The following is a 12060-nucleotide window of genomic DNA, read 5'->3' as shown; positions in this document are numbered from 1 at the left end:
ACTGCCACGGCTTTCCCCTGTGAACCAGCTCTCCCTTTCACCTTGCTTTCACCCTCCAAAACCTCCCCATGGGGCCCCGCCATTTAGCCTCCCCTCGGTCAGCCTTGGGTTCTGCCGCACCTTTTCTTTCCTCACCGGATCACCCTGTTGTCCCCACAGTGGATGTTCCCGTGAGCCTACCCCCTGTTCAAATAGGGATCTGTCCGCAGAAGCTCCTCCCAGCTCCTCCCCCACTATCACATCCTCCTCCCTCCGTCGACTATGTCCAATTTTCCGTTCATCCCTCGCTGCCCTCTGGTTAGATTTCACCACCAGCTCCATCCAACCAACAGCTGCCGGCTCCTCTACTCCGCCCTTCGGGGCATTGGTGCGCTGGGCGTGAGCTCTTGGCTTGGATTGCCGGCTCCCTGTCGCCGGCAGTGGAGGGGAGGAGTTCGGGAGTGACAGGCTGGCCTCCTCGGATGCAGGTGGTGTGGCCAAAAGGCAGGGGTCCGACCTGATTCGATGCTTTGGAACCGTGGACCCATTGTTGGCACAGCCTCTCAGCGGGCTCCGGGCCCGTTGTTTGGATGGCCTAGGCTCACTGACGGCCTTGGACCAACCCAGCTCATCCTAGGCCTCCAGGGCTGGGCCCATTAAGACATGCGGAGGCCCATCCTCCTTCTTGCCGAGTTGACTCGGCTCCAACTCAGGAATATAAACTGGGTCAAAGACACTAACCTTGCCCAAGTTGACCGAGTCGCCACCATAGCCCTCTGTCGCCAGCGCTTTCCCCCGAGCTGTCTTGGTTGGCTTCCTCCATTCGCCCGTCTCCACCTCATGCACCTCCGCAAACCGTCTGGGCTCCCGTGAATTGTGGCCCTGGCTGTCGGCTGGTGAGCACTGAGTTGGCTTTGGCCCCAACTCGATTGTCTTCTTCTTCTGCTCCAACACCGGGGCTGCCGGCTTCGGCTTCCATAGATGGTTTGTTGTCATCCACGAACCAAAGGCCGGCCTCATGTTATGGCCGGATCCCTCCTCTACCGGTTCCAAATGGGCCACCTCCACCATTGTTGCCTCTTCAGCCCCCCGGCATCGTCCGGCAGTGGGGATGCGCATCTTCCCCCACCATGGCCGATGCACCCGCAAGAGTAGCATAGCTCGGGCAGGTTTTCGTAGGTGAAATCCTACCAGATTTTCGCCGCTACCCCTTGAAGGTAGATCCCAGGCTGTAGCGGTTTTAGAGCGTCGACCTCAATCTTTGCCCTAGCAAACCCTAGCCGCTGCATTTGGTCTGTTATCGCATCAATCGCCAGAGGGCATCCCACGGCTCCGGTGATGTCCAAGATCGACTCCCTCTCCCAAAACTCTGGCGAGAGCGCCGGCATACGCACCCAGACGGCAACCTTGCTGACATGGTAGACGCCGGCTACAAAATCGAGGCGCCACCTTTCCATGGCCACCAGTTGTCCGAGGATGTACCACGGACCGCTACGAAGCATCGCGTCTCTCTCGTCCTCCTTGAAATGGAGAGCCAGGTGCCCTACCGCTAGCGGGAAGCCCTCTACATCGCCACTAAGCTTCGCCTGGGTTTTGATTTTTCTCAGAATCTGATTGGTAGGAATGGGACGGCCGAGGCTCCAGGCCAGCACAGCCGTCGCCGACCAGGCTTCCCGAGCTCTATTGACCCTTTCCAGTGGTAGCTCCAAGACCTCCGAGAACACCTTCTGATTTTGCCGAAGCTTTGCCTGGGGGACTACATGTGAGAACCACTGTGGTCAACGGGAGGCCTGGGCCACTTCCGACCACAGAGGCTTCACCGTCGTCACGGATCGCCCGCCCGCTCCCGCGCTGGCCCCCTCCACTCCCTTCTCCCACCGGGTCCCATCTACCGCGCCGTCGCCCGCCGTGGCCTGCCGGTCCTCCTCCATCATTTATTCTTTAAGAATTCAACTCTAGCCACTTTCTCCCTTCAAAAGTTAAAAGAAACAAAAACCAAAAAACAGAAACACTTTATTCTTTGACATCAGAAAAGTACACCGACCATCGATGCATTGGTTGCTGCTCAACGAGATTGAAACTTGGCCAAGCGTTTAATATCACCGAATGTGGAATGACTTATTTGCTTCTATTTTGGGTGGTTCTGTAGGTTGTCATAGATGTACAATCAATTGTCCATAGTTGGACTGTAGATAGTTATCAAGTCATAGGAGATTGTTGCACTAGTTTTTTCACTTTCTCAAGAGATTCATGTCGGCTTTTTACCAAAACATTCTCAATTCTGATATTGGAAGACGATCTCCCTCAAAACAAATCGCTACTTTCTTTCGGGCAACATTGCTTACAAGAATGAGAGTTCTAGTATCAATTATCAAAATATTCAATCTGCCAAAGAAGGACCTATCAGATTATGCAAACCATGTTCTGAACTAGGCTTCATGATTTTGATCACCCAGACCTTGCTTGCTGACATTTCTATGGCTGAAAGGCCAATGTAATGATCAATGGATGACACCATTCAAAGTGATATTCCTGTAAGCTGCAAACAATGGAGCAAAGTCCTAACGGGACACCCCATGGCTCAGGTTGACTCCATTGCCCAGAATCATCTAGGGGAGCAAATCGGCAAGGCAGATGTCATTCACGAAGAACCATTGAGTCCGATGAATGGCTCCGTCGTGTCGTGGTAGGCCATTCACATGCACTAAGATGGGAATCAAAACCACATCTGCTTAACAATACACCTGTCTTTCCCATCTCAGCAATCAATTATACTTAATTTTTCTTCATGTATAAACAAAGTACTATTCCTGATAGTACATGCAATCACACACACTTTCCGATATTCCAACCATTCTTGTCGACATTTTATCAAGTGCAAATCCCTTTTATAGCAATCTTGTAAGCATTAACCATTTTCAATTCATTCAAATAAAAGCTGTAAGCACTTGTTACAGTTACATAAGCAAAAAAATTGAATGGTTGCAGCCAATTTTAAACCAATTCTATGAAATAAATCATTTGATGTAATGACTGTAGAATTCATAAGCGAAAAAGGTCTGAAAAAATTTTCAGTCACACAAACTAGAGTAAGCGTTTTTCAGATTGCCCCGACAACACAAACCGCTTTACCTCCTGTTAAATCTGTTTCTGCCGCCACCATTTCCCTTCCCACGACCCCCTCCATCTCTTCTGCCGAAGCCGCCACGACCACCTCTACCGCCAGAGGATCTGCCACCACCAAACCTGCCTCGTCCTGTATTACCACCTCTTGACTGATCTTTATCTTGCAAAGAAGGCAAGCTTTTCAAGACCTCAATGGTCACCATGTTAGCATTTTCTTGACCTGAGCACCAAAACAATACATCAGAAATCTTGGGAGTTCATATTCAGGCTAGAATATAATGTTATTTTGGTATAAAACCAAGTACATGTAAGGAATGATGCATTGCAAATAGCTTGCACTACCAATCACCAATCTCTGGATGTTGTTAGCATATCAACAATGGCAAAGTCTGAATTGTAAATTGTTTTAGAATCCCCAAAATTCGTTTGTTGAGGTCAATTATGTATTGCATAACTGATATATTTTATTGTAGTAGTTTACTTGAATGATTAATGCGTGTGTACCAGGATTAACTTTTCTGACAACCACCTAGACCAAACTTTGCCAAGAGCCTGCCTACGACCAAGTAGTTCATATGTTGGCACCCAAGTACCAAAAGCAATAAACAAACAGGAAAATTTCATTTTTCAGTTCATTCCAATGATTCAGTAGCACTAGTAACATTGAAATCAGAGACCTTTTCTAAATAGCAAATTTGATATACCTTCAATGAAGGCATCCACATCATCAGCAGGCACATCAAACACCGCCCCCATTCCATCAGCTGTAAGAGAAAGGCCCTTCACCCCTTCAATCTTTTCATCAGGCATGAATCTTTTCAAGATACTAAAAGCAACCCTGAGATAGCGATCAGATCAAGTAGAATTAGATAAGGATCATCAATAAGGCAGTTTTTCTACGAATTGATTATGGATCTGTCATTTTGTCAACCAGTTATTAATGCTTTTAGCAAGGAACTTAATTCCATTTAGTGCTCTCAACTGGTGATTTTAGGAAAGTACAATATTGGGCCTTATACATGGTAGCAACAACCAACACCAGCTTAAAACCTGTAATTGATGGGATTCAAGCTCTATACTTACGATGGAGAATAGATAGTCTTTCCTGCCTCAAGAAGTAGAGTTACATAGTTCTCCATAGAAGAAAGCAGCGATCTCTTCTTTATGTCGGTGTATCCCTAGACAGGGAACAAACAAAAGAAACTTATTATAATGGTTGGAGGACTTTAGAAAGCAATGCCAAAAGCTGTAAAGAGAATATAACAAAATTTCTTACTGCAGCCTTTGCCAGTGCTTTTGCAAGTAAATCCACAGCTGATAAGCCAGAGGAGCTCAAAAGTTCCTCTGCTTGTGACCGGAAAACTGGAACGACACTGCAAAAACCACATGTACACATCGAGGGAACGCTCAATATAAATTTATTACGTGCAATTTTCCCTAAAAATGTAACACAAGCATACCTGTCAGAGACATTTGAGATAGAATCAGCAGCTTCAGAACCAGCTGATTCAGCAACATCAGCAGGTTGAGGTGCAGAGATGTGCTCAAATTTGACACCTGATTCTCTTTCTAATCTAGAAATGCTATATGAATATCTGGGCTCATACAGTAATATAGAAACTCCAGTATTGCCTGAAAGTAACTTCCATATGTTAGCAACTCATCAAACTCCAAAAATCATTATTGAAATGGAAAGGATATTATTAAATATACCAGCCCTTCCAGTACGTCCTGATCGATGGATGTAGGCTTCAACATCACGTGGGGGCTCACACTGAGAAATGAAAACAAAGTAATTAGCACCTGGCTAATTTACACTAGCACCTTTTATTATGAAGGTTAAAACTTATAGATCAATAACCAACATGACATGTTTCCAAGATTTAAGTGCATACCTGAATAATCAACTGCACATCATGGATATCCAAGCCGCGCGCTGCCACATTTGTAGCCACCAAACCCAAAAACCTGCCTGACCTAAATCCAGCAAGTATGACCTGCATACAATCAACTCCTACTAATTATAAAGAAACACATTGCTCATAAACAATGCCAATAACTAAGGTAGGTGGTGAAATTTAGGTGCCTTATATGCATTCAACCTAAACCCAGGTGAAGCATACTTTCTATATCATCATTGACACGTACTTCCCGTTGAGATTGCACTATGTCTCCATGCAAAGCCCTTGATCCAGGTAACAGTCCAGCAAGTTGGGATGCAGATTCCTTTGTCTCAGTGAAGATAATGGTACGGCCTCCACTGAGTAAAGACAATTTGACATCGAAACCATTTAGAAAATGTAAAGCAGAGGAGGCAACAGTAAAGTTATGGCTACAAAAGATACAGACCGGCTATAACAGCGAATAATATCAGGAATAAGTTGTGCTCTTGCTTGACGTGTACAGGGAAGAACAAGATGTCTAACACTAGCACTAGCCTTCAGCTTCTCGTTGCCAACAAGATCAGCAGTTTTCTTATTAGGTTTTAGAAACCTTGCAGAGATCTGGCAATGTGTACAAAACATCAAAATGTCAGAAAAGAGATGTATGAATGCATTTTATCCTTGGATTTCTCAGAAGCAACAGACAAACATACCTTCTTCACCCAATCCGGCAGGGTAGCACTAAAAAGAAGTGTTTGAACTTTGCTTACATCCTCAACCTTACCTATACGAGGTAGAAGAAAAAACATCCAATTAATATTAGCTGCATACAATTAATTTTTACTCATGCAGTTACTTATTGCCCATACTCAGCTTCTAAGAAGGGTACAAGATGTACCTATATAGAATGAAATAAAGGGCCTTACTTTAAAACCAAAGATCATCTAGATGTGAAAAATAGCCAATTCTAACGTTCATATATTCTACAACATAAATATGGCTAGTGGCTAGAAATATATAATTAAAGTGACATTCTTCACCAAATTGAATATATCATTTGCATTAAATTGTCCGGATGTATATAAAACTACAATGGTATTTTATCTTAGCATACAACAAGATTAAGTTTAAGCAGTGCTTCAACTGTGCTTCTCAAACAGGGGAAGAAAAGAAATATAAAATCTTCCATCAATATTTCATGTTTGATGGAGTACAAAGCTTTTATGTTATAGTAAGATAGATGCTGATGATGCACTATACTGAGACTGGTAAATAAGTACATGCAAATGCATGTGATCTATAAACAAAAACAAAAAATGTGAATGACATAAAACATAACAAACTGCATATTTATATATTGCATTATCTTATCAGGAAATACAAAGGATCTTGTGGGTTGATACCATTAAATACATCGAACTTCCTTCTGCTTGCAAGTAATCTGATGTCTCCATCTACCTTATCAATTTTTGCTAATCCTCTCTCCTCATCCCCCTCCCAATCTTTGTTGAAGAAGACATCTAATTTCTACTAGAGATCGTCTAGGACTTTGAGATTCACAAGTAGAGAAAAATTAACTTTGAGTGCACCATTAAGGACTCATATTATCTAGCATTTTGAGCACTATTCTTAAAGATAACTGCATAGCTTCATGCATTGTCATGAGGGATGAAAATCTCTGAGACAATACCAAGGAGCAAATCCAATCATGCAGACATTGTTTGATATGGAGTTAAACATTGAGTCAGTTAACAAAGCAAATTAGGAAGGCAAAGCATTCTAAAGTTTCCACTTAGACTCAGCTCACTGCCTGGCATAACCCTTGCATCGCAATAGCAAAGTACGAAATAAACACTAAGACAGTTCTTATAAAAACAAAAATCAAATTCTCAACAACTGTATGGAAAGAGGATTCAGCAGTTTGTGATTGGAATGAATTTGGATCACAATGCATTTCCGATGAGATCAATACCCCTCATGTATTGCATTGATTTCCTGAATCTATAGGAGGTGCCATTCACGAGGGTTTTGGATCTTTATCAGTGCCCCCAATCCCCTGTTGAGACAGCTATTGTGATAGTAATACCTTGCAATCTAAATGGTTTCCTTTGTGATTTGGGTTGAACATAAGCAACTGAAACATATGTAATAAATGCATTACGATACTATACATAAAAATCACACACAACCGAAAATGCTAGAAGACCTCTCTCCTTTCAACTTGTCTTATTCTGCTACCAGATTTGTTCCGTCCTAATTCAATTTTTGTATGAAAATATCAATTTCCTTTTGATTGTTACAATTTTATTTCCGTGATGTTTTTCAACTCAGCTATTCTATGGAACCACCCAATCCACATCTATGGGCTATTCCTTATCTAATTTTAAGTTGGACATAGATCATTAATAAGCGTCCATTAAAGGAGATTTGTTGCCCACCTCTAAGTTTTATCATAAGGTTGGATCAAAGACAGAGGCAGCTATTGATCAATTCCTAATAAATGGACCATTAAGGATTTTTTGGTTAGGATAAGTCAAAGGAACAGTTTCTTCAAACCGGAAACCCTAGGGAAAAAATAAATAAAAGATAAGGGAAGGAAGAAAACCTTGGGCTTCATGACAAAACCGCTTGTATGGTTGGTCACTGTAAGGTTCCAAGTCAGTTTGAAACTTTTGACTTATTTTGGTTTATACCTGTCTTTGTTATGTAGAAATCTAAAGACTTTTTGTCTATGAAGCATATAAGGAACCTTTTTTGTTTTGGAATCATAGAACTAAATTAAATGGTTAGGAACTTAGGATAAACCAGTACAAATCAAATGGCCATGAATGCTTATGGACATAAATGTCATTCGTGCTTCTATATACAGTACAGATCAAAATTCATCAAAATATCGGTCCTATTGATTGCCTACCATCAAATCGTATAATCTTTTGGCAGAAATAGATTTGTCTATCAGTAACAATTTACTCACCTTGCCTACAATCAAGCCCAATTAACCTATCATAACAGTGTCAACCTACAAGCTGAAAAAAAAGAAGAAAACTTAAATAACAAGTATACAAGCTGTGAAAAGAGAATTCTTACCTAGAATTAGTTCAACATCATCAACAAAGCCCATATTCAACATTTCATCAGCTTCATCAAGAACACGAAATTTCAAAAATTTTAGATCAAGAGTTCCCCTCTCTAAATGATCCTGTAGAAGGTAAACATCACATGTGATTAATAGTCAAAGTAGTTAGTCTGATGAAATAAGCTCAAAAACCTAAATGAGCCACGCAAATTTTGGAAGAACAAAATATGATTACCTTTATCCGCCCAGGTGTTCCAACAACTATATCAACTCCTCGTTTTAGAGCAAGCTCTTGACCACGATAAGGAGATCCTCCATATAAACAGCATGAAGATAACCCCACTGCCCCACCATAAACCTCAAAGTCTGCAGATACCTGAAAGTGTAAAGATGTCAAACGGTTGCCTGGCACTAAGAAAGACAATGTAGTTGAAGTTTCTATGTAAATCTTCAACCTAGGTCCCACTTCACCTGATTTGCAAGCTCTCTAGTTGGTAGAAGTACCAAAACACTCGGAGGCCTTCCATAACCAGTTTTCCTAGATGCCTTGTGTTGCCCATTTGTCAACGACTCCAAAATAGGCAGCACAAATGCTAAGGTTTTACCCTATGAAAATGAAAAGGCATATTTACAGTATTAGCATCAACAATAAGGAAAAACAGAGATAAGTAAGAAGAATGTGACCAATAAAAAAGAAAAATATGTCAAAAACTGACAATAATTCCATGACAGAACAATCATTAACAAGAAACTGAAAGTCAAGACAATAATTCAATGAAAAGAAGACTCATTAAGTTACGATCTAGATATTTAAAAAGACAACTTAAAAGCATCAAACTAGTTTAGGTTCAGAAATATTTAACATGTGAGATGTTCAAAGATGAGGAACCAATAAAAATTAGGATAATACTAGATTAGATCAAATTTTGCAAAGCTGACTCGTGCATTGCCAAAAACAGAAATTAAAAGATAAAAATATAAATGTAATTCAATTATTAACGCAAATGAGCAACAGTGAAGTTCAATAGTGTTATATGATAAAAAGAACATGGGATGGGTTAGGAGGCAAGGGCAAGTACAGGTGTGATAGCTTTCAGGTAAAGAATGCAGAAAAGTTAAAGATCAGTTTGGCTGAAATATCACATGGGTGTGACCAACAAGTCAAGGTTAACAGTATAAGCAAGCAGCAGGTATGAGTGTGATGAAGCATAAGTATGAAGAAAAGTTAAAGGGTAGTGCTAATATGAGGGTGACAAATTTCAAACAGATAATGAATAATATTTTTAAGATAAGATCCCATAAAGGGAGCAATTATATAAGGTAGCAAAATTTAGATGAGGAGATTGTAGGAAAGGGGTCACCAGTTTGGACTGGAACATCGTAGATAAAGGGGGAATCTCTAGGTTGGCACATAAAACAGTAAACAGAGGATTAATGATTGAAATAAATGTAAAAAAGGATGGGATATTTGTTTTGCAATACATTAAGGCACGGCAAGAAACATAGATAATATTATGAGTTTTTAACATTAGACACCCCAAATACTATTCTCTCGAGGGTGTCCAGATAATCTCAAACAATGTTTGAAGGTTATGTTTTAGTTCTACCCTGCCTAAATGTAAGTCGGTTTCAATTTTTGATGGTTTCAGTGGTTTTGGCTTTAGTTTGACAATTTAACTAGATGGTCATAAAAAAAATAAACTTTGTCCCTGGAATTAGAAATAAAATCAAAAAATAGAGAAAATTAAATTAATTTAATACCCCAAACTTCATTTTGAAGAATATTTTATATATTTGAACCTCCAGATGTATCATTTGATGGTTCAGACTGAGAGGTCAAAAAAAACTAATATAAACATTGCAATATTTGGTGATGATCTGAGTTCCTATGAGATTTGAGTTCTAAAATACACAAAACTGTATCAAAAACTTCATTTTCTTCCAAATCCCTTTGAAATGTAATATGATGATGGTTTTAAATCCACCTGAAACACATAAAGTATAAATTTATATAAATAAAAAGATTCCAAAATTCCAAAATTCATACACACAGAATTTGGCCTTCTTGGTTTATCATGGCCAAAACTACAGGATCAGTCCCAGTTTCAGATTGTTTTCAGCAAAACCAGCATTTTTAAGTTTTCAAGTTTCCAGCAAAGCTCCAAACTCTGTCTCACAAACAGTATTGTTAAAAGCAGTCCCCTACATGCCGAGGTAGTCACCTAGATGCTTAATTTGGCTGGGTTTCCTACACCAAGCTTGCTTGAACTCTTACCTTTTTAAAGGTTTCTTTTCCCATTTCTTCCCTATTTAAGCCCCATATAAGACATGTGGGAGGGTAATGAAGGCTACCACCAACATGGTAATAACTAGAGAGCTGGTCAACAGCTACTGACGGGTTAGTCGATAATCATGAGTGGCAATGATAGCTGCAGTGGCCAGCACATCTCTTCTGAATCTCACCATTCTTTCAATTTCTCCCTAAATTTCTTTTCATTCTAAGTTGCTAGCCATAGTCTACTGTCTTGTCCTCCTGCTTTCTACTAGGTGCTGGCTACCTGGCTGTGTTCTGCAGCTTGTTGGAAGCTACAGTTGCAGCGATGCTATTTACTACTATTCTTGTGGATTTTGAGACTTCCAAAAATAGGTTCATTATCCTATATATGACGAAAAAAAGATTATGTATAATACATGCACATGCTTATTTATATATATGGTTAAAAATACATATACAGTAAAAGCTTGGAAAGCTTTCCTCCATAGCCAGTTGGCTAAACAACTAGGTGTCTCACTTGGTCATACAAGGTGTCCACCCACTGGCCTCTCCTAAGTAATTTGACAACTGCATTTGCAGAGTACCTACAGATGTGAAGCATTTGACTAGCAACACCTACAGATGTGAAAATAGAAACAGGTATATGATGCCATGGTTATTTGAGAAAATTAGTATTGTATGGGTAATCTGATAAGTTGACAGTGAAAATTAGTATTCAGGTTTTCTTTTACGCGTATATGAACTAGATGATGTTAAAAATTAATATTAATCAAATAATTTAGACTTGATTACCTGTCTTACTTTCTTTATGCATTCTTTCCAACTATCTTTTTAAAACTCACATATTTTCACCATTAATTCTCTACAAAATTCGTTGCAAATACAAATTGGGCAAATTAATTGAATTCACACTTAAAAATCGGATCAGGATGAATGTTATACAGCCACTGTCAAAATGTTTCTTTTAACCCATAGAAATATCAATTGCATGCTTAGCATGTGGAAGGTGATTTGCCTCAGAGCGGAACAATATAAAAAAGGAACACATTTCTACCTGACCAGTCCGTGCCCGGCCGACCAAATCAGACCCATCAAGTATAAGATTGAAGGTCATCGCCTGAATAGGGAACAGCGACTCGATCCCCTTCGACTTCAACTTCTCTCTCAGCACCTTCGATATCCTGAATTTGGACACGGCGTTCGGGTTCGGGTTCGCGGCGCCAGACTCCTCTCGGCTCGCAATCACCTCTCCATCCTCATCCTCCTGCATCAGCTTTGGCTTCTTCAAAGCGGAACCATTCACCGCTGCCACCTTGCGATCCAGAATAGGATCGCTTCCGTCAGAGCTGGTTTCGCTCGTCTCCTCATCAGAAGCCTTTCTCTTCTTCTTGCTCTTCTTCTTCTCCGAGCCTTCTCCGTCGCTGTTGTCGATCTCCTCGTCATCGGATTCAAGCTTCTTGTGCTTCTTCTTCTTGCTCTTCTTCTCCGCCTCTATGAAGCCGTTCTGCTCAAGCTCGGCGGCCATGGATTCGGCCTTCTTAGACTTCTTCTTCGACTTTTTGAGATCTTCGAGCTCCGAAGGGGAGGAGAAGAGAAGAGAAGGCATAGCGGATGGGAGAGGGAAAGACAGACAGAGAGAGGGTTGGAGGGGGAGGTAAGGGAAGGGCGCCGTTTCTCCTAAGAAAAGGGGTGGCGCAAGAGGCGGAAAGAGGGTTGAGGAA

General features: G+C 40.9%; 1 protein-coding gene across 1 annotated transcript; it reads right to left on the bottom strand.

The window, feature by feature from the left end:
* Nucleotides 1–2865: 2865 nt before the first annotated feature.
* LOC103723375 (DEAD-box ATP-dependent RNA helicase 7-like) lies at nt 2866–12060 on the bottom strand. The gene is made up of 14 exons (XM_008814267.4): nt 11394–12060; nt 8536–8670; nt 8300–8440; nt 8076–8187; nt 5702–5772; nt 5455–5609; nt 5254–5365; nt 5001–5102; nt 4819–4879; nt 4566–4737; nt 4382–4478; nt 4189–4283; nt 3810–3943; nt 2866–3325 (listed from the first exon to the last, which is right to left on the bottom strand). The coding sequence occupies exons 1-14, from the start codon at nt 11943–11945 to the stop codon at nt 3108–3110; spliced, it is 2157 nt and encodes a 718-aa protein (XP_008812489.2). The 5' UTR covers nt 11946–12060; the 3' UTR covers nt 2866–3107.

This window comes from Phoenix dactylifera, unplaced genomic scaffold (assembly GCF_009389715.1).
Source record: "Phoenix dactylifera cultivar Barhee BC4 unplaced genomic scaffold, palm_55x_up_171113_PBpolish2nd_filt_p 000288F, whole genome shotgun sequence".
NCBI lineage: Eukaryota > Viridiplantae > Streptophyta > Magnoliopsida > Arecales > Arecaceae > Phoenix > Phoenix dactylifera.
This window is presented reverse-complemented; position numbering and strand designations above follow the sequence as displayed.

Bases quoted from the DNA above. Each gene is read 5' to 3' on its own strand.
- LOC103723375 (XM_008814267.4), bottom strand. From the start codon at position 11,945: ATGCCTTCTCTTCTCTTCTCCTCCCCTTCGGAGCTCGAAGATCTCAAA. The intron at 8,671-11,393 runs GTAGAAATGTGT...TCATTTTCATAG, and splicing joins GCCGGGCACGGACTGGTCAG to GGTAAAACCTTAGCATTTGT. The intron at 5,366-5,454 runs GTCTGTATCTTT...GTCTTTACTCAG, and splicing joins ATTATTCGCTGTTATAGCCG to TGGAGGCCGTACCATTATCT.